The following is a 22887-nucleotide window of genomic DNA, read 5'->3' on the forward strand; positions in this document are numbered from 1 at the left end:
ACAAACGATTATTGGACTCACCTCTACTCAATCACCTCTGTCATTACCTTCCCTATATCTGTCTGGTTCCCCACTCTGTTCCCTGCTTCTGCATTGACTGTCTTATGTCCTTGTATACCTGTGTGCTGACGCTGTTCCTGTCTTGTTTTATGTCTGTTCCTGATTAAATGTTTGACTCCCTATACCTGCTTCTCCTTACACCTTCATTCCTCCAGTCCTTTCTCTGGGAAGTAGTTGACGTTAACCCTCCCTTTGCTGCCATCTGAATGAATGCCACAGCCCTGGCCCTGGCTCAGACCCACCCTCCTGGGGAGATTTATGCCAGAGTGTAGTTCACAAAGCCAGGGAAGACCAGTAGGTCAAGGGGGTTTCATTTCTCCAGTCTAGGGGTATGTGCTTTCACAATGTGTGTGTGTGTGTGTGTGTGTGTGTGTGTGTGTGTGTGTGTGTGTGTGTGTGTGTGTGTGTGTGTGTGTGTGTGTGTGTGTGTGTGTGTGTGTGTGTGTGTGTGTGTGTCGTGTGTGTAACAGCACACTGAGAAAGCAGAGCTGAGGCTCAGGGTCACTTTGATCTCAGGTGGGTGCTGTGTGGACTCCCCCAGGTGTTTCAGTGGGACCAGGGGGTGCTGTTTAAAGTTCTGAGGGGTCATCACTGCCTAACTGTCACGCAGGGTTACATGCCAGCCCCACAAACTGACCCCTTTGACTTCCTGAGGTGGCTTAGAACCACCAGGTATGCCATTTTCAAACCACACCACCTAGAACACATGGTGTTTGAAGAACAACAGAAGGAATCACCATTGCCTGGATAGGCTTTGGTGACTCTAACGATGTGAAATTTAGATCAGTTTGTTGTATTTAAGAGGATCACACGTCAATAGGAATCAATAGAAAACTACAGACATCATAGTCACCGTCTGGGAATGAGAAAGCCTCAGCATAACAGCTCCTCTTTGGAAAGTGTGTCGCTGATCTATATGGGGAGTTGGTGCAGGCAGTGCCCCTAAGCAGAAGAAGGCTGAGAGTCAGGGACAGGGAAAACCACCATGGGCCCCAGGCACATAAAAGTTATACCTCCACATACATTCGTCGCCCCATATTACCAAGATTTCACATGATATCAAATCAAATCCAATTTTATTGGTCACATATCAATGGTTAGCAGATGATAATGCGACTGTAGCGAAATGCTTGTGCTTCTAGTTCTGCAGTAATATCTAACAAGTAATCTAACAATTCCCCAACAACTACCTAAAACCCACAAATCTAAAGGGGTGAATTAGAATATGAGCGATGGCCGAGCGGCATAGGCAAGGTGCAATAGATGGTATAAAATACAGTATATACATGTGATGTGAGTAATGTAAGATATGTAAACATAATTAGAGTGCCGTTATTGAAAGTGGCATTGTTTAAAGTGACTAGTGATCCATTTATTAAAGTGGCCAGTGTAGGCAGCAGCCTCTCTGAGTTAGTGATTGCTGTTTTGCAGTCTAATGGCCTTGAGATAGAAGCTGTTTTTCAGTCTCTTGATCCCAGCTTTGATGCACCTATACTGACCTCGCCTTCTGGATGGTAGCGGGGTGAACAGGCGCTGGTTATCTGCCACGACATACATATTGCACTATTTCATGCCTGGCTAGACATGGAGGGATTAGGCTATATCTCCCATTTAAATAGCTTTAATTTCTATTGCCACAGGTGATTTGTGTGTGTTGTCATCAACGGTTGGCAGAGGCAGGGTGGGTCTGTTACCGTGGATAAGGAGGATGACGAGGAACAGCTGGAGCTTTAATGGAGCTCAGATGGGCCTGCAACCCAAGCTGATCTGCTTTGTCAGTGAGGGAGGTGAGGGGAGGTGCACAGAAGCTAATGTTGAGACTACCGTGATTAGCTTCTAATGCTATTGTCTGCGTATTAGGTGTATAATGACCGACTGTATGCAAGACCCCCCTCAAACAATCCATGCGGCACTTCCCATTGTCTCAGTGCTATTGTCTGCAATGCCTCTGACTGTTAACAATGCAGGTTGGATTCAATGGGCAATGTTCCCAAAGAACGGGACAAATTGTAAATCTCCTTGGTACACCCCCCTCCATTGCCTCTGTGACAGCCCAGCAGTTTTGGGCCTCATTGCCTCATTACGGGCCCTGTCAACACGTCCAAATATCTAGTGGCGGTTTCCAGCCAGCAGACTGTGGTAACCAGGGACAACACTCTGACTGAGTAGTCCACAGGTGAGGTATGCTGCTGTTGTATCTGTAAGTTTACACAGATAAGGCAGCCCATGTTGGCTTTGGAGTTAAATCCCCCGATTAGTAGATATTCTGTCCGCATGCTAATCGGATTAGCCCAAACATGACGAGGCCCAAAGAGACAGAAACGTTGCCCCCTCCTCTCTACTCCTGTTCCCTCATGAGCTAAACCACCACAGCTCAGGAGATAAACAGCAAACAACCTTAGTGGTACGTGACAAACTCCCTGTAACCTCTGAGTTTGAAGTGGACAAACATTCTGGAGAGAGGCAGAGAGGCTAAGGTCTTACCAGGTGTGGGAACAATGGCGTGTGCGTCTTAGAGCTGACTGAATACAGCCTGATGCCTCATGGCTCGGAGCGAGGGAAAGAGAGAGAGAGAGAAACCAGATGAGAGACTGGGAGAATTGACAGAAATAAGCCCCAACAAGCAGGGCCACAATGAGCAGGCTGGTTGCTTGGCGCTGTGAACAGGATAAAGGAGGGGAAAAGCAGGCGGGCAAGCAGGCTGACAGTGGGGGTGGGAAAGCTCAATAGGACCAGCAGGATGTGACTGTGAGTTTAATAAGGGCTCTGAATGTGTGTGCGTGCATGCATACGTGCATGTGTGTGTGTGTGTGTCTGCGTGCATGCATTTGTGTGTGATTTATAATGACACATCTGAATATAGAAGTTTGAAAATACTTCCAGAAAGTGCAAATGGTAATGGCTTGTGGGCTTGGACACACACACAGACGGACTCAGACACATACCCCCCTCACAAACATACATACAGTACACACACACCACACAAACAATGAATGAGGCCGATCCAATTCCATTCCTTCTCACTCACCCAGGACCCCCCTAGCCCCCCCTTGCCATGTCTTCTTTGACGTTGGCATTCCTACTCTTATGTGGTGAGAAAACAAGATAATTACTTGACACATTGAAAAGAAATAACAAAAAAACTGAGCAAACTAGAATGCTATTTTGGCCCTAAACAGAGAGTACACAGTGGCAGAATACCTGACCACTGTGACTGACCCAAAATTAAGGAACGCTTTGTACAGACTCAGTGACCATAGCCTTGCTATTGAGAGAGGCCGCCGTAGGCATACCTGGCTCACAAGAGAAGACAAAATGAGGTGGAAACCGAGCTGCACTTCCTAACCTCCTGCTAAATGTATGACCATATTAGAGACACATATTTCCCTCAGATTACACAGACCCACAAAGAATTCGAAAAACAAATCCAATTTCGATAAACTCTCATATCTTATGGGTGAAATATCACAGTGTGCCATCACAGCAGCAAGATGTGTGACCACAAGAAAAGGGCAACCAATGAAGAACAACCATTGTACAACCCATATTTATGTTGATTTATTTTCCCTTTTGTACTTTAACTATTTGCACATTGTTACAACACTGTATATAACCATAATATTACATTTTAAATGTCTCTATTCCTTTAGAATGTTTGTGAGTGTAATGTTTACTGTTAATTCTTTTTCAAATTTTTTTCTGTTCATTGTTTTTCACTTTTGTTTATAATCTATTTCACTTGCTTTGACAATGTAAACATATATTTTCCATGCCAATAAAGCCCTGAATTGAATTGAAAAGCTGATGACTCTGTACCAATTTCACCCCCTTAGCACTACCAATGTCTGCTCTCCCCTTCCCCTCCACCCAGTCAGGGCTCCTTCTGCCAACATGGAGGAAACCCATTAATACTCCCCGGCTCCCTACCAGCACCAGTCCCCGCCTCCCACATGCTTCCGATTAAGAAGGAAGCCTCTCTCAATTCTCTCTACTTCTCTCCATGCTGAAGTGAAGATGGAGGCTAGAGAGAGAGAGGGGTTGGGGTGAGATAGAGAAGAGGGGGTGCGGTTGAGATAGGGGTAGACAGCGAGAGGGGGGGTTGAAATGGAGTGAGAGAAAAAGAAGAAGAAGAGGGGGTGTAGATAGGAGGGGGGGCATGGTGGCCCCAGTGGACTAGGATCAGGCTAGATAGATGGAGGGGTGGGACGAGGGGAGAAAAACAGACTGTCTTTGAGCCAGAAAGAGGGGGATGTGCGGGGTAGAGAGGGGGAGGAGAACAGAGTGGGGGTCATAGCTTACAAGTCAGTGTGGCGGATTGCTGTGGCACCAAGGGTAGTTCAAGTTTCAAGTTTATGTTTATTTATTGTATGTACAGGATACACATGGTATGCACAGTCCAACGAAATGCTTACTTGCAGGTTCCCTCTCGATATTGCGACAAAAATAAGAAATAATAAAAGATAAGAATTAAAATAAAAAGTAAATGAGCTCAGTAGAATAGAATAAAAAAGTAGCTTTAGTATAAATACAGGAAGGCACTCAACAATGTACCATACAATATTTACATGTGTGTCGGGGAAGGGGGATTGAAGAGCAAGTATCTCTCCACCATGAATGGGAGGCTTACTTTGAGGCATGTCTCCTTTTCTCTGGCTCAGACAGGGTATTACTATAGATAGAGATCTGTGTGGGGGCTACCTACTGGAGATCACAAGAACAATGTGGTAACAAAACAACACGTACTGTAAGACTGTCTCAGGGAGTGTCTGTGTGGCTCAGCTCCAATGTAGTGGGAAGAGGCTTGAGAACAACGTTGCCAGATAATTTTGGAAAGGTGACCTTCAGACCCGACATGAGTGTGAAACATGATTATAACCCAATTCAATTAATATTGCATATTTGATTGATACCTAAAATTACAAAACCCTGCAGTAGCAAACTATATAACTTTCAATTATTTGATTATGGGTAGCTGTGTGACCTTAAAGTCTAGACAGATCTGCCAAGAATAGTGCTAGATTCTACATCCTATTAAAAAAATGTTTTTATAATGCTGTTATACATCAAACAGGCTCTATCTTGTGTCTGGTGGTTCTCATGACGATGCTGAGCGGGCCAGTTTTAGGATAGTTTGTTGGCTCGGTCACGGGTTAACAGGGAACACTGCAGTAATTCTTCAGTCTGTGTGTAAAACAAGCCTTTTCTCTGTGCTGGCGGGTGACATGCTGAAGAGCTGGACACTGCCCAGTGCTCCTGGAGGGACCAGGGTGGGCCCTGCTTCACACATTCCACACATTGTAACATCTCTTCCCTCTGCCAGCCAGCCACAGTGTCTAGTTCTCACACCGTTAGAGCGACCAAAACACAGGTCCCACTGATCCATAGATGATCCATCAGTTTGCAATAGAGTGAACATGCTGGCTTTCACACTGTGCCTGTGTGTCATTATAGTACTGGCACAATAGGGGTAATGAATTAAAGATTGTCTTTTGAAAACATAAAAATGCAAAGCCTATTTTTGGCCCGCCTTGCATGTTGTTGTGGTCCTTGGTGTGACAAGACACTGATGATGGTGTTGTGTTTGTTCTTTGCAGCCTGGGCCAAGGTGGAAATGACCATGGATGAGAGTGTGGAGGTGTACCTGGGTGACTTAGCAGACATCCCCTGCCAGTATGTCTTCAGTGAGCAGCCCAGAGCAGTCATGATCCAGTGGTTTGTGGTGAGTAGTTCTGGACCATTTTCTGCACCCCCTCCTGACTCACCCAGCCTCTCTCTCTCTCTCTCTCTCTCTCTCTCTCTCTCTCTCTCTCTCTCTCTCTCTCTCTCTCTCTCTCTCTCTCTCTCTCTCTCTCTCACATACACACATCTGAGTATGTGAGAGGAGCTGGAGCGGAGCGTGCCCAATTTGACTGGAGCGCAGAGCTAGATTCCCAAAGGTTGGAGTGTCAGGCTGCTCGAATTTCGTTCCAGTAGCGCCCACTTCAAGAGCTCAGGGCATGCCCGGCCCAACATGCATTTGTAGTCTCCTTGTGTGCTGCTATAGCCCCTTGCTTTAGCTACTATCATAGAGTTCACTAAATATTTTCATAAAGAAACTGATAGAACTCACAGGTGCTAAATCAAGGTGACTTACAAAGATGAGGACCAAGAGCAAGAGAGGGAGTGTTCACAACTAAAGAGTCATTGTGGAATCTGGAAAGACGCATATTCCGAAAGCATGATGGTGTACTTACTACATGCACATGCTAAAAGAAAGGAACGAGGTGGGTAGATAACTAAGTGTTTCATTGTAGCAAAGTATTTATAAACAAAAAAAGAAGATCTCTTAGACTTTTCGTTCATTTTTGTTCTATTATCTATACAATAGGCCATAATTGATTTTGGCCCAATAAGCCAGATATATTCCCATGTTCAAGGAGCGTTCCGTTTTGATCGGGTTATTTTGCCTAAAAATCTTTATGCCTACCTATATATACACTACCGTTCAAAAGATTGAGGTCACTTAGAAATGCCCTTGGTTTGAAAAAAAAGCTACTTGTTTTGTTAAAATAACATAAAATTGATCAGAAATACGGTGTTGTTAATGTTGTAAATGACTATTGTAGCTGGAAACGTCAGATTTTTTATGGACTATCTACATAGGCGTACAGAGACCCATTATCAGCAACCATCACTCCTGTGTTCCAATGGCATGTTGTGTTAGCTAATCCAAGTTTTTCATTTTGAAAGGCTAATTGATCATTAGAAAACCCTTTTGCAATTATGTTAGCACAGCTGAAAACTGTTGTTCTGATTAAAGAAACAATAAAACTGGCCTTCTTTTGACTAGTTGAGTATCTGGAGCATCAGCATTTGTGGGTTCGATTACAGGCTCAAAATGGACAGAAACAAAGACCTTTCTTCTGAAACTCGTCAGTCTATTCTTGTTCTGAGAAATGAAGGCTATTCCATTCGAGAAATTGTCAAGAAACTGAAGATCTCGTACAACGCTGTGTACTACTCCCTTCACAGAACAGTGTAAACTGGCTCTAACCAGAATTGAAAGAGGAGTGGAAGGCCCCAATGCACAACTGAGCAAGAGGACAAGTACATTAGAGTGTATAGTTTGAGAAACAGACGCCTCACAAGTCCTCAACAGGCAGCTTCATTAAATAGTACCCGTTGTATCAGTTGTGCACCGGGGCCTCCCACTTATCTTTCTATTCTGGTTATTCTGGGAGCTTCATTAAATAGTACCCACAAAACACTGTTGACGTTGAGACTGGTGAAGAGGTGACTCCGGAATGCTGGCCTTCTAGTCAGAGTTCCTCTGTCCAGTGTCTGTGTTCTTTTGCCCATCTTAATCTTTTATGTTTATTGGCCAGTCTGATATGGCTTAGGCTCCCTGTCTGGCTCCTGACCTATTTAGAGTGTTTATATGCTGTTTAATATGACATGTAGCCTATTTTAAATTATGTGCACTTCTTACATTCACCTTTTCATGTTTATTCAAATACTTTTCATTCAAATCCATATGGTTTGGTTTCAATACTTCCAAGCCAAATGGTAGGTCCAGGTAGTCACAGAAATAGATTGCTGTTGGTTAAATTGTGATTTTAATGAATGGAGCGAATTTGGAGCGGCAGTTTTGTTCCCTGTGAGTGCACAACGGTTTTAGGCAGAGCGGTTGGAAAGGACATGGAGCGCCGCGAGCACCGCTCCATGAGCGATGAACGGGATTTCCAACTAGTCCACTCCGCTCACATGCTCTGACACACATACACACACCAATTTATTTCTATGTACAGTACACTGTATTTTTCACATTCAACTTAGTTCATCTTCCGGCACTTTCCTTCCCTACAGAGGATTCCCGGTAGCAGTAGCCGGGAGCGGATCTACTACGGTGACAACACACAGCAGATAGTGGATGATGGTACAGACTTCACGGGCCGTATCACAGTGTCCGACATTGGGGACCAGGAGGGCGTGCTGCTTACCATCCAGGACGTCCAGCTGACTGATGAGAGGGAGTTCTTCTGCCAAGTCAACGGCATGGCTGCAGGCAACGGAGAAGGCAAGACCCACCTCAGGGTGTTCGGTAAGACATTGGACTCTGCATCAGTCTCTTCCTAGCCTGATGGTCCAAATCTGTTTGTGCTTGATCCAACTTCTCTCTCCTTGTTATCCAAATGATTGAGGATTTGGGTACAGCACAGTATGGTGACATACTCTGCCCATTACCAGGTGTTTCAGTGGTTATTGATAGAATGCGTCTATATATTGATAATGTAATTTTTTTCCAGATCCTCCAGAGGCCTCAGTAATTGAAGGTGTCCATACTGGAATCTCTGTGACCAATGAGCTGCCATCAAGGGTAGGCACTAGGCAGTCCACTTGAGTACATCTCACTTTATTTCTCAGTCCATGAAAGCAACATTGAACATTATAAAACGCTTTAAGGTATCTTATTCTCTCTATTCAGATTGCATCGTGTGAGGCAAGGAACAGCTTCCCCAAACCCAACATCACCTGGTACCGTGACAGCAGCCCACTTACCCCCACACATGGCCGTGAGTAGCAAGAATACCAATGGACTATCTCACCAATGGACTATTTGAGAAAAAATAGTCAAGCTATTTTCTTGTTTTGACTTCATGTGGTGATACTCACAACAGTCACTGAAATACATGTTGTCGTTACATGAAGAAGTGTTTCCAGATGTCATCTATCTACCAGCTTGTGATAGCAGCTAAATCAGTGTTTTTCTCACCCATCCCAGAGATCAATGTGGTAACACTGGTGACCCGTGAGTCCAGTGGCTTCTACACGGTCCAGAGTGAGCTGCAGTACAAAGTGGCCAAGGAGGACAAGGACGCCCTGTTCTCTTGTGAGGTCAGCTACTACGTTCCAGAAGGTGTGAGGACAGCCAAGTCCAAGGTCATCAACATCACTGTGCACTGTAAGAAACCTACCAACTGTCATATACCCCAGACATGCTATCGCTAACCGCACAACTTATGCTAACTCAGCGTGCTACTCTTAGCATTATTGAGTTCAATTGAATGTATTGCTAACTAGAGCTAATGCTTCCTCGTTGTGATAAAGACGCTCTCCGGTTGTTTTTATGAATTTCCCTACCATAAAACTAGTAGGGTGTTTGCTGGTGTTTCTCTCTACAACACCCAAGTTAAAGCATATGAAATGATATCAGCCTATCTAAAACAAGTCAACAGCTTCTGGGTTGTCAAAGTAGTAAACCAACTAATCTAATCCAAACCCACCATCTTTGGCGCTCTTTCAATTTTAGCCCACAATGTTTTCTCAATGTGTCTAGTGTTGTTTGAACCAATTTAGCATACCATGACAGTGATGACAAAACATAAACTCTGCTGTTGTCAGTGCTGAGTAAATGACTGGCTTGTAAAGCGGCGTAGTCTGGTGACTTCACCAGGCATTGAATAGTCCCGTTGATGTATGGTTTTTGTCCCGCAGTCCCCACGACCATCATCGAGTTGTGGAAGGAATCTCCCCAGGGCCTGGTCAAAGAGGGGGACACTGTGGAGCTTCGTTGCCAAGGCGATGGCAACCCCCCGCCGCCCTTCACTTTCAACCGAGAACAAGTAAGAATGGCCCGCTTTTCTGCGTCTGCCTATTGAGTCCAGAGAACCATAAAACGAGGGGGAAAAAATTACACGCAGGAGACATCTCGAGAATGTTTTTGATATTCAGACTCAGGCCTCGGAGTAGAAGTGTAGGCCTTGTGAACGGGACCGCATAATGTTTGACCCTGTGGCTCTGGGAGAGATCTTTGGACCCCTTCCGGCAGGGTCTGTGACTGACTGGAGATCAAAATCCTCAGGATAGAATAGTTCTCATTCCCATGTCTCACACACAATACCTACAGTATGTTCAACTGACCACAATAACACATTTAAGGTTTCCCCTGTTGGGTCTTAAGACTGGGATGTGGATAGAAGCATGATTTGGTCATTCAGAGCAGGGGTTCCCTAACCTAATGTAGAAAGGCGTAAAATAAATGCCTGAGCGTGACACCCCACATTCTGGTCCTGACGAGAGGAAAAACCTGTCAGGTGAGGTTCAACAAATCCAGTAAATGTGGAGGAGGAGTTAAGTTGGAGTGTTGCCTTGTCAATGTCCAAAAGCATAAGTCGCGTCACAGAAAAGTCTATAAACGGGATCCTTGGGACACCCCAACTTTGACGTCACCCCATAGAGCCCCACAGTGGATGTGTCATAATACCTATAAAACATAGTGGTCAAATAGGGAAATGGTTCCAATCGTTTTTCCACCCTTCATTTTTCCCATAGGATTTTAGAGACACTTAAAATAAGGGCTATGTTTCGTTTTAGGTTTACCCTGGAGTGACGTTTTGATAACCATGTAAATCTCTCGGACAAGGTGACTTTTATCAATAGATTCGGCTCTATTTACTCTCAGCTGACACCTTTACTAACATGTATTGTGTCAATTTAAAACTTGCACAAGACAGTTCAAAGAACTGTCAGTTTAAAGAAATGTTGCCAATTTATTAATTACTAAATATAGCTAACATTAGATAGTTAATACAGAGATTCTTACTTTTGCCTCGATTCGGCAGTCTCGTCCAGATCATCAAGGCATTTGTAGTTTTTGTAGGATGGCCACATAAAAATGGTCTGTACTCGGTTGCAACACTTACTACCGAGTTCCAAACTGCCTCTGGAAGCAACGTCAGCACAAAAGCTTTTTGTCGGGAGCTTCATGATATGGGTTTCCTTGGCCAAGCAGCCGCAAACATGCCTAAATTCACCTTGCGCAATGCCAAGAGTCGGCTGGAGTGGTGTAAAGCTACGGACATATTCAATCAATCCCTATCCCAGTCTGCTGTGCCCACATGCTTCAAGATGGCCACCACTGTTCCTGTTTCCAAGAAAGCTAAGGTAACTGAACTAAATGACTATCGCCCCATAGCACTCACTTCTGTCATTATAAAGTGCTTTGAGAGACTAGTCAAGGATCATATCACCTCCACCTTACCTGCCACCCTATACCCACTTCAATTTGCGTGCCGCCCCAATAGGTCCACAGACGATGCAATCGTCATCACACTGCACACTGCCCTATCCCATCTGGACAAGAGGAATACCTATGTAAGAATGCTGTTCATTGACTACAGCTTAGCATTCAACACCATAGTACCTTCCAAGGTCATCAATAAGCTCGAGACCCTGGGTCTCAATCCTGCTCTGTGCAATTGGGTCCTGGACTTTCTGACGGGCCTCAACAAAACAAAGGAGATGATCATGGACTTCAGGAAACAGCAGAGGCAGCACTCCCCTATCCATATCGACTGGACAACAGTGGAGAAGGTGGAAAGTTTTAAGTTCCTCTGCGTGCACATCACAGACAACTGAAATGGTCCACCCACACAGGAGGCTGAAGAAATATGGCTTGTCACCTAAAACCCTCACAAACGTTTACAGATGCACAATTGAGAGCATCCTGTCGGGCTGTATCACCGCCTGGTACGGCAACTGCACCGCCCAAAATCACAAGGCTCTCCAGAGAGCGGTGCGGTCTGCACAATTCATCACCAGAGGCAAACTACCCGCCCTCCAGGACACCTACAGCACCCGATGTCACAGGCAGGCCAAAAAGATCATCAAGGGCAACCACCCGAGCCACTGCCTGTTCACCCCGCTACCATCCAGAAGGCGAGGTCAGTACAGGTGCATCAAAGTTAGGACCGAGAGACTGAAAAACAGCTTCTATCTCAAGGCCATCAGACTGTTAAACAGCCATGACTAACACAGAGATGCTGCTGCCTACATACAGACTCGAAATCATTGATCACTTTAATAATGGCACTTTAATAATGTTTACATATCTTACATACTCGTCTCATATGTATATACTGTATTTTATACCATCTATTGCATCTTGCCTATGCCGCTCAGTCATCGCTCATCCATATATTTAAATGTACATATTCTTATTCCATCCCTTTAGATTTGTGTGTATTAGGTAGTTGTTGTGGAATTGTTAGATTACTTGTTAGATATTACTGCATTGTCGGAACTAGAAGCACAAGGATTTTTACTACACTCACATTAACATCTGCTAACCATGTGTGTGACCAATACAATTTGATTTTATTTGATGTAGTGTAGATAAACAACAACATATCACAGTCATAGCAAGTAAATTGTTTCTGTATCCGTTACTGAAAATGTTGCTGCTGTATTTTAAAATACAGTTTTAAGTTCCTCTGCGTACACAAGTCGGAAGTTTACATACACTTAGGTTGGAGTCATTAAAACTCGTTTTTCAACCACTCCACAAATTTCTTGTTAACAAACTATGGTTTTGGCAAGTCGGTTAGGACATCTACTTTGTGCATGACACAAGTCATTTTTCCTACAATTGTTTACAGACAGATTATTTCACTTATAATTCACTGTATCACAATTCCAGTGGTTCAGAAGTTTAAATACACTAAGCTGACTGTGCCTTTAAACAGCTTGGAAAATTCCAGAAAATGATGTCATGGCTTTCGAAGCTTCTGTTAGCCTGTTGGGGATAGGGGGCAGTATTTGCACGGCCGGATAAAAAAACGTACCCGATTTAATCTGGTTACTACTCCTGCCCAGTAACTAGAATATGCATATAATTATTGGCTTTGGATAGAAAACACCCTAAAGTTTCTAAAACTGTTTGAATGGTGTCTGTGAGTATAACAGAACTCATATGGCAGGCAAAAACCTGAGAAGATTCTGTACAGGAAGTGCCCTCTCTGACCATTCCTTGGGCTTCTTGGCTCTGTTTATTGAAAACGTAGGATCTTTGCTGTAACGTGACACTTCCTACGGCTCCCATAGGCTCTCAGAACCCGGGAAAAAGCTGAATGATGTAATTCCAGCCGCTGGCTGAAAAACTTTAGCGCCTTTGGATAGTGGTCGATCAGAGGACCATCAGACTGAGGCTCGTGCACGAGGGGATCCCATGTTTTTATTTTCTCTCTCTTTGAACGTAAACACGCTTTCCCGGTCGGAATATTATCGCTTTTTTACGAGAAAAAATGGCATAAAAATAGATTTTAAACAGCGGTTGACATGCTTCGAAGTACGGTAATGGAATATTTAGAATTTTTTTGTCATGAAACGCATCGTGCGCGTCACCCTTCTTTACACTTCGGATAGTGTCTTGAACGCACGAACAAAACAGAGGATATTTGAACATAACTATGGATTATTTTGAACCAAACCAACATTTGTTATTGAAGTAGAAGTCCTGGGAGTGCATTCTGACGAAGAACAGCAAAGGTAATAACATTTTTCTTATAGTAAATCTGACTTTGGTGAGGGCTAAACTTGGTGGGTGTCTAAATAGCTAGCCCTGTGATGCCGGGCTATCTACTTAAAATATTGCAAAATGTGCTTTCACCGAAAAGCTATTTTAAAATCGGACATAGCGAGTGCATAGAGGAGTTCTGTATCTATAATTCTTAAAATAATTGTTATGTTTTTTGTGAACGTTTATCGTGAGTAATTTAGTAAATTCACCGGAAGTTTGCGGGGGTATGCTAGTTCTGAACGTCACATGCTAATGTAAAAAGCTGTTTTTTTATATAAATATGAACTTGATTGAACAAAACATGCATGTATTGTATAACATAATGTCCTAGGTGTGTCATCTGATGAAGATCATCAAAGGTTAGTGCTGCATTTAGCTGTGGTTTGGGTTTATGTGACATTATATGCTAGCTTGAAAAATGGGTGTCTGATTATTTCTGGCTGGGTACTCTGCTGACATAATCTAATGTTTTGCTTTCGTTGTAAAGCCTTTTTGAAATCGGACAGTGTGGTTAGATTAACGAGAGTCTTGTCTTTAAAATGGTGTAAAATAGTCATATGTTTGAGAAATTGAAGTAATAGCATTTCTAAGGTATTTGAATAACGCGCCACAGGATTCCACTTGCTGTTACGTAGGTGGGACGAAATCGTCCCACTGGCCCTAGAGAAGTTAGGCTAATTGCCATCATTTCAGTCAATTGGAGGTGTACCTGTGGATGTATTTCAAGGCCTACCTTCAAACTCAGTGCCTCTTTGCTTGACATCATGGGAAAATCAAAAGAAATCAGCCAAGACCTCAGAATAAAAATTGTAGACCTCCACAAGTCTGGTTCATCCTTGTGAGCAATTTCCAAACGCATGAAGGTACCACGTTCATCTGTACAAACAATAGTATGCAAGTATAAACACCCTGGGACCACGCAGCTGTCATACCGCTCAGGAAGGAGATGCCTTCTGTCTCCTAGAGATGAATGTACTTTGGTGCGAAAAGTGCAAATCAATCCCAGAACAACAGCAAAGGACCTTGTGAAGATGCTGGAGGAAACGGGTACAAAAGAATCTATATCCACAGTAAAACAAATCTTATATTGACATAACCTGAAGCCATAACGCTCAGCAAGGAAGAAGCCACTGCTTCAAAACCGTCATAAAAAGCCAGACTATGGTTTGCAACTGCACATGGGGACAAAGATCGTACTTTTTGGAGAAATGTCCTCTGGTCTGATGAAACTTAAATAGACCTGTTTGGCCATAATGACCATCGTTATGTTTGGAGGGAAAAGGGGGAAGCTTGCAAGCCGAAGAACACCATCCCAACCGTGAAGCACGAGGGTGGCAGCATCATGTTGTGGGGGTGCTTTGCTGCAGGAGGGACTGGTGCACTTCACATAATAGATGGCATCATGAAGACAGAAAATGATGTGGATATGTTGAAGCAACATCTCAAGACATCAGTGAGGAAGTTAAATTTTGGTCACAAATGGGTCTTCCAAATGGACAATGACCCCAAGCATACTTCCAAAGTTGTGGCAAAATGGCTTAAGGACAACAAAGTCAAGGTATTGGAGTGGCCATTTAAAGGCAATGCTACCAAATACTCATTGAGGGTATGTAAACTTCTGACCCTTCTGGGAATGTGATGAAAGAAATGAAAGCTGAAATAAATCATTCTCTCTACTATTATTCTGACATTTCACATTCTTAAATGAAGTGGTGATCCTAACTGACCTAAGACAGGGAATCTTTACTAGGATTAAAAGTCAGGAATTGTGAAAAACTGGGTTTAAATGTATTTGGCTAAGGTGTATGTAAACTTCCGACTTCAACTGTACATGTATTTTAATTAAATACATTTCAAAATACAAGTATTTTGTAGTATTTAATACATTGATCTTTATGGTATTTTGTCATTGTATTTTGTCATTTTTGTGACAATGGCGTGGTCGGTCGTCTGCACTGCTGAATTCTGCCCTGGCCCTGGGCAAGAACATTTTAGGCCCACATCTTGGCAGCAGGGAGAATATTTTTTTTCTTCAATGCACAATAAATATCCCCTGACCCACCTGGACCCCTGCTGTGACCCACGGTGGATCCTGATCCACAGTGTTGAACCACTGATTAAGAGGGTCACAGGAACATTTTAAAGGGTTTATATACTGTAGCTCCCGATAACCAGACTAGTTAAGCTGTTGTTTGGGTGTGACTTAAAAGGCATAGTTCACCCCAAAATCTACATTTGCCAAAGATTTCCATTCCATAAAAGTATCCAAAATGTAGATCCATTAATATGACAGTGTAAACCTGGTGTTGCCCCCCTCAGGAGCAGGAGACGGCGCTGGAGGCCAGCGATGACACTTTGGTGCTGAGGGAGGTGACCCGTGGGGACAGCGGGGTCTACCAGTGTCGTGCTCTGGACCTGGACACCTACGAGCAGGTCACGGGAGACATGCAGCTCACTGTCCACTGTAAGTTAGCTAACACACACACACACACGCACGCACGCACGCACACACACACACACACACACACACACACACACACACACACACACACTGAAACATGTGCACGCACACTTGTATTTTTCTATGCTCTGTTTGTTTAGACTGGAAGTGGTTGAATTAGTTACTTGACTGAGTTTAAGCTATCAATTATTTTTACTCATGGCCCTTTGATTACCAAGATAGCTCTGCTGTTGTGTTCCAATTGCTTACTGTCACTGCATCACTTCACTACTCATTAAGATCATTTAATTGAAGTCAACATTTTCACCATCGATTAACATGATTTGCAGTGATTTAATTCAAATTGAGAAGGCATTTGAATGGAAAAAGGTTGCATGGACCAGACACCAGCATGGTACTTAGCAATGTCTTGTCCTCACATCATATCTACTCTCTCCAGATCTGGACCCAGCTGTTGTGGTGCCCAAAGACTCAGAGATCTTGTTAAAAGGAGAGAGTCTGACTGCTACCTGCAACGCTCTGTCTTCCCTGGAAACCACCACTGTCTGGTTGAAGGTACAGTATACCCCGTAATAAGCACTAACTTAGTGCTTTAAATGCAACACGGTTATAAGACTGACATAACAGATGACCATGTCACTTGCCGAATGTAGCTAATCAGGCATTGTTATTCAGTTATGTGGACTTAGTAATGTTCCCTCATATATGTCTTATGTTTGTGTGTATAATTTTGTCTATGTGTAGAATGGGCAGGAGGTTGGAAAAGGCCACATGCTGTTCCTGCAGGATGCCACCTATGACACGGCAGGAGAGTATGTGTGTGAGGTGACTGTTTCTTCCCTGTCTGGACTGCACACCTCTGGCTCGGTCCACATCATCGTCCAGGGTGAGTCACCACGCCACCACATGTACTCTCTGTAACATACAGTCCATTTCTGGGGAACTCCCAAGGGGGTACACATTTTTTGCTTTAGCCCAGCACTTTCACTACTTGGTGATTAGTTGTATCAGGTGTGATATGATAGGATAGAACAAAAACATACATCCACCCTGGTTGTTCTACCAGAAACAGTTTTTGAGCTATGAAAACATCTTATCTGACAAACTCAATCGTTTGTCAGATAAGATGTTTTCATAGCTCAAAAACTGTCTTTACCTAGAGTCTATCATGTATCTGTGTTTGTAACCCGTCTGCCAGGTGCTCCCCAGATGAAGGATGCTGATAGGGAGGTTGAAATGGATGAGGGAACTGGGAAGTGGGTGAACCTGAGCTGTGAGGCACATGCACACCCCCTGACCACCATCTCCTGGACCGTGACTGGCAGCCAGGTAAAACAGGGCTTGGCAGTACACTGGGCAGTTTACATATGTGGGCATATTTACATTGCATGAATGTAGCTTTTTTTATGCTATCTAATTTTCTTGGTAATGTCTGTTTCCGATGCACATTGGTGTGACTGATGATAATACATTAGTGTGTGTGTGTGTGTGCTGTGTTAACAGAGCTGGCGCGAGGTGTTGACCAGAGCCACGGAGCACAGCACTATCAGCGTGGTGTCCATCAAAGTGACCTCTGACATCACAGCCTTCTGCAACGCCACCAACGATATTGGCACAGAGACAAAGTCCTTCAGCATCAGAGCCAGTAAGCCACCCTGCCACATACACTACATAGGAATATATGGGCATTAGTGATGCGCGGGTTGACTCATTACCCGCAGTCCCCACAGTTATAAACACGGGGTGGGCGGGTTTAGGGTCATGAAACATCGTGTGGATGAAGGGCAGGTTGAATAATGAGAAAACATGCATAAAAAATCCATAAATGTATCATTCTTGTGCAATTCATATCTATAGGCTACACTGAGGTTTTTCTTTCATTATTTTTATCTAGTGCGTAGCCTAAGCCTAGTCTTTAGGGCCTAACTGTAGAACATCAAATACACGCCAATTGCGAAATGCTTTTGGGAACTTGGGCAGAAAAAGTTAACATTGATACGCTGAGGCAAAAAGGACAATAAGAGAAACACTGCGAAATGGAGAGTTGAAAATTAATAGAAGGGAGGGCCAGAACAATAGTCTAATGTTTGGGAAAGATTTGGTGACGTGTAAAAGAGGCTGATAGCAGTGTTACGTGTGATAATTGTGAGACACTATACAAATTCGCCAGTCATAAGAATGGGACTTCAAAATGGCCCGTCAAAGGAACTGTACTGTTCAGATGCATTAAATGGAATACTGGACGCTACTGTAGGTCTATAGCCTCTCACATAGTTTAATAAAATATGAACTCCTGCAGAATTAATCATTTCTTGCAGTAAAATTATACACAAAATGTAAATTTTTACTCTGGAACAGGAGTGGAGAAATATTATTTATTATTTAAATAATACTTATTTCAGCATCTTGAAAGAACAAATTCACGTTTAGGGACCGTCTGTAAAGGTGCTATCTTTATCAGCATCATAAAATATGATAGTATTTCAATCACATAAAATATGCATCCAAGCCGAACTGAAATCTTATCAAAAACATTTTGGGTCATTTTAACAGCTTTTAAAGACTAACTTTCATTTTTTTTAAATCATTTTAAACCAGATGTTTTGGCATAGTTATAGTGAAATACGTCCATTCTGGTCTTCATTTAGACAGTTTGTTGCAAAAGTGATACGCTATATATACAGAAATATGTGGACACCCCTTCAATTTAGTGGATTTGGCTATTTCAGCCACATCCATTTCTGACAGGTGTATAAAATTGTGCATACAGCCATGCAATCTCTATAGACAAACATTGGCAGTAGAATGGCCTTAAAAGAGCTCAGTGACTTTCAACTTGGCACCGTCATAGGATGCCACCTTTCCAACAAGTCTGTTCATCAAATTTCTGCCCTACAAGAGCTGCTCCGGTCAACTGTAAGTGCTGTTATTGTGAAGTGGAAACGTCATGGAGCAACATCGGCTCAGCCGCGAAGTGGTAGGCCACACAAGCTCACAGAACGGGACTGCTGAAGCGTGTAGCGCATAAATGTTGTCTGTCCTCGGTTGCAACACTCACTACTGAGTTCCAAACTGCCTCTGGAAGCAACGTCAGCACAATAACTGTTGGTCGGGAGCTTCATGAAATGGGTTTCCACAGCCAATGATTTTGGAATGAGATGTTCGACGAGCAGGTGTCCACATACATTTTTGGGTCATGTAGTGTATACAGTTTAAATCTGAAGTTTACATACACCTGAGCCAAATACATTTTAACTCAGTTTTTCACAATTCCTGTCATTTAATCCTAGTAAACATTCCCTGTCTTAGGTCAGTTAGGATCACCACTTTATTTTAAGAATGTGAAATGGGAGAATAATAGTAGAGAGAATGATTTATTTCAGCTTTTATTTCTTTCATCACATTCCAAGTGGGTCAGAAGTTTACATACACTCAATTAGTATTTGGTAGCATTGCCTTTAAATTGTTTAACTTAGGTCAAGCGTTTCGGGTAGCCTTCCACAAGCTTCCCACAATAAGTTGGATGAATCTTTGGCCTGAATTTTTTTTCCTGAGGTCTTGGCTGATTTCTTTTGATTTTCCCATGATGTCAAGCAGAGGCACTGAGTTTGAAAGTAGGCCTTGGAATACATCCACAGGTACACCTCCAATTGACTCAAATGACGTCAATTAGCCTATCAGAAGCTTCTAAAGCCATGATATCATTTTCTGGAATTTTCCAAGCTGTTTAAAGGCACAGTCAACTTAGTGTATGTAAACTTCTGACCCACTGGAATTGTGAAACAGTGAATTAGAAGTGAAATAATCTGTCTGTAAACAATTGTAGGAAAAATTACTTGTGTCATGCACAAAGTAGATGTCCTAACCGACTTGCCAAAACTCTAGTTTGTTAACAATACATTTGTGAAGTGGTTGAAAAACGAGTTTTAATGACTCCAACCTAAGTGTATGTAAACTTCCGGCTTCAACTGTATGTGCTTTTACAAAGAAAAAAAAACATGTAGGCCATGAGGATTCTATGTTTATATTCATAGCTACATACATCAGACGTAACAAGAAATAGATGACAATAGTGTTAATGTCAACTTGTTGTATTTTTTCTCTTCTGCTATGACTGATTGGTGGCGCAGTCCGCTAAGACTGTTGCATCATAGTTCACTAATTGTGAGTTCAAATCCATTATTTGTCCCATGCCCACACACTTCTAATTCTGAAAAGTGAAAGCATACCTGTGAAAGTGATCACTCCAATAGTAGTTGTAGGTTTTATACAGTACCCAAGAAGACCAATCTGGGAGTTCATTTAACCACTGGAAAAAAAGCTACGGCGTAAAAATGTGGGTTGAATTGAGCCCCTAATCTTCAGTTTCAAGGTGATGATTGCATCGCAATAAATATGAGTCCACATTTAAAATATTCGCTTTACCCCACATGGGGGATTTGAACTTACACTGCAAATGGCAGTAAATGTCAGGAATGCAGCATCTTATCACTGTGAGCTAACTGTCCAGAGGTGTATTTCCTCGCAGTGAACATCATTTTATTATCAGAGCGTGACAGTGGACCTCTGGTCAGTATGCTTTAGTGAGAAAGTTTTGGGATCAAGGACAACTACGTTTACACACCCCCAAAATGGATATTTATGAGCAATTCCCCACACCCACAATAAAAATGCATTTTTATTTTAAACAGCTCACTAATGTATATTGTTGATGGGAAGGTCTTACATTTTAATTGTTGTTTTGCTTGTCCACAGTTCCCATGGTCACTTCAACTGCGCCCTACTCACCCGGTAAGACAGCAATCTCGCTATTATTTTGTTCTTGCTGATCTCTGTTTCTCCTCATCTTTTTTTTAAAGGAGAACAGGAGCATATTTTATCACTTTTATTTAGACAGTTGGAAGTAGTACAGAGAAGAAACAGCACAAATGTGTGGGGTGGAATTCCTACCCATATCACCATGGGTAACAGGCTTCAGCACTACCACAGAACCACGCTCCCACACTGTGTCTGTTCTTCTTCACCTGTAGATCACTCTTATCTAGTTGAGAAGAACTTTTAGATTTTTTTTCATTTGCTTTCTCTCAACTTTTGTTTGATTCTCTCTGAATGCACACCAACCCAGACAATGAAGGATAAGCCAACGAGGCAACTAAATAATTAATGATTTTCATACAGGCAAAGTGTTCGCTGGAACGAGTGGGAGGATTGGCTCTGCTCATTGCCTGCGGGTACATTTAAAATTCTGTCTGAAAGAGACAAATCTAACAGGAAAAAAAGAGCAAGGCAACACTTATAGTGGTCGAATTCCAAAATATAGTGGTCGAGTGCCAAAATCACTTATATTTACTTATTATTGGGGAAGTTAATGCGCTGTCTCACTGTTTTATTGAGCTGTTGTAATAGAAATGGTCATAAACCCACACCCAGACTATTGTTTCCCTTTTAACGAGGGCTTACTGCATGGTTAAATATAGGAGTTAATTGCTCTGGTAGGTAGTAGCACTCTCTAATTTCCTCCTGAGGGGATTGCACTGAAATGTTGATGGCTCTGTCACAGGGGCAGGCCAGGGCTATTTCCCATCTCTCTCTGCCCAGTGTCTGGAGCACTCACTCACAAAGCAAGAGAGCTGAAGCTGGGAAGTTAATGTGTATATTCAAACCCACTTTTACATTAAAAACCACATCAGCCTGTAGGGAACATACAGTAATTTGTACAATGTTCCGAACACAACAAATTAACTTAATCTATTGTGCCATTCTGTCAGAGAACCAGGAAATTGACATTTGATTTGTTTCCCAATCTGCTTCTTATGACTTGGCCATAATTCATTACCAATAGCTCCATACTCTACAACTGTTCTACAATCTGGATCCCAGGACTCCCTGGAAAACAGTGGCAAGTGTTGCTGAGTGGACTATCCTGGCTAGTGGCTACTATCCTCCACATCTTTCTATGTTTTGTCTTACTGTTACATATATTTTTGGTACTGCAAGAAGAGGATGGGCCACCCATCCCTGGCCACTATGCTTGTGAATTTCCTTCTGCCTTCTCTTTGGGGTCATGGCTGGGTTATTTACAGTAACCACTTTCTGACAACTGCTGATGTAAAAAGTTGTCACAACTGCTTTGACAACTGCTGATGTAGCAAATCTGAAAACGTTATTGTACGAGTCATTTTGGCCTTTTTATGTCTTGGGTATATGTTGTCTGTCTAGGGATGTTTTCACTTGTTGTTTTTTTACACTAAGGACACTCTCACATCATGGGTCATGGGTCATGGGTCATGGGTCATTGGTCACGTGTATAGGCAGCACAGGTGACCAGGAAGTGTTTACCCTTATCATGTCTGGATGATTCTCCATGATCATTCTCCATTTTCCCAGTTTATCGGATCGGTGAACGGGTGTAAGCATTAACCTGAGCTTGCCCTCCCCTCTGTCTGTCTGTCTGTCTGTCTATATAGCTGAGGGCAATGGTGTGATCATTGTGGTTATCATCCTCTGTATCCTTCTGCTGGCCATCCTGGGCAGTGTGCTCTACTTCCTCCACAAGAAGGGAAAGATCCCCTGTGGCCGCTCTGGCAAGCAGGAGATGTGAGTATTGCACTTTAACAACTGGTCTAGGGCCAGGTTTTGTGTCTAGTTCTATAAGGTAGGTGCTACACATTTGTAGTGTGTTAGGGTAAATTACAATGTAAATCACCCTGAGCACTTGAAAAAGTGTTATGTAAATGTATTCTATATGAATTAGTCTTTTTTCTTCTAAGAATGTGATACTGTCCTCACTGGAGAGGACTTTTGAGAGTAAACTGAGTTTGTGCTCTCCATCCACAGCACCAAGGAGAACCCCAACAAAGATGACATTGTGATGGAGATGAAGACTAACACCAAGACCGAGGATGCCGGACTTCTGAAGGGCGTCAACGGTGACAAGAATGGCCCCAGCGACCAGGTAACTATGGATACGAAAGCTATACGCTAAACAGAAGTAGCCTACTGTCTAATGTATTTCTTGAATCTTGCATGG

The 22887-nt window shown here is 42.9% G+C and overlaps 1 protein-coding gene across 2 annotated transcripts in view; it reads left to right on the plus strand.

Moving 5' to 3' along the window:
- The window catches only part of LOC106567672 (cell surface glycoprotein MUC18-like), a 78217-nt gene that overhangs the window by 50948 nt on the left and 4382 nt on the right, over positions 1–22887 (plus strand). For both annotated transcript variants that reach the window (XM_014137229.3, XM_014137230.3), the window contains exons 2-15: positions 5655–5779; positions 7906–8140; positions 8346–8416; positions 8525–8612; positions 8822–9001; positions 9535–9662; positions 15716–15860; positions 16297–16412; positions 16602–16743; positions 17056–17186; positions 17361–17502; positions 20613–20648; positions 22325–22454; positions 22695–22812. In XM_014137229.3, coding sequence (XP_013992704.1) covers positions 5655–5779; positions 7906–8140; positions 8346–8416; positions 8525–8612; positions 8822–9001; positions 9535–9662; positions 15716–15860; positions 16297–16412; positions 16602–16743; positions 17056–17186; positions 17361–17502; positions 20613–20648; positions 22325–22454; positions 22695–22812 — 1787 coding nt within the window. The remainder of the gene's footprint in view (positions 1–5654; positions 5780–7905; positions 8141–8345; positions 8417–8524; positions 8613–8821; positions 9002–9534; positions 9663–15715; positions 15861–16296; positions 16413–16601; positions 16744–17055; positions 17187–17360; positions 17503–20612; positions 20649–22324; positions 22455–22694; positions 22813–22887) is intronic.

This window comes from Salmo salar, chromosome 13 (genome assembly GCF_965601325.2).
Source record: "Salmo salar chromosome 13, fSalSal1, whole genome shotgun sequence".
NCBI lineage: Eukaryota > Metazoa > Chordata > Actinopteri > Salmoniformes > Salmonidae > Salmo > Salmo salar.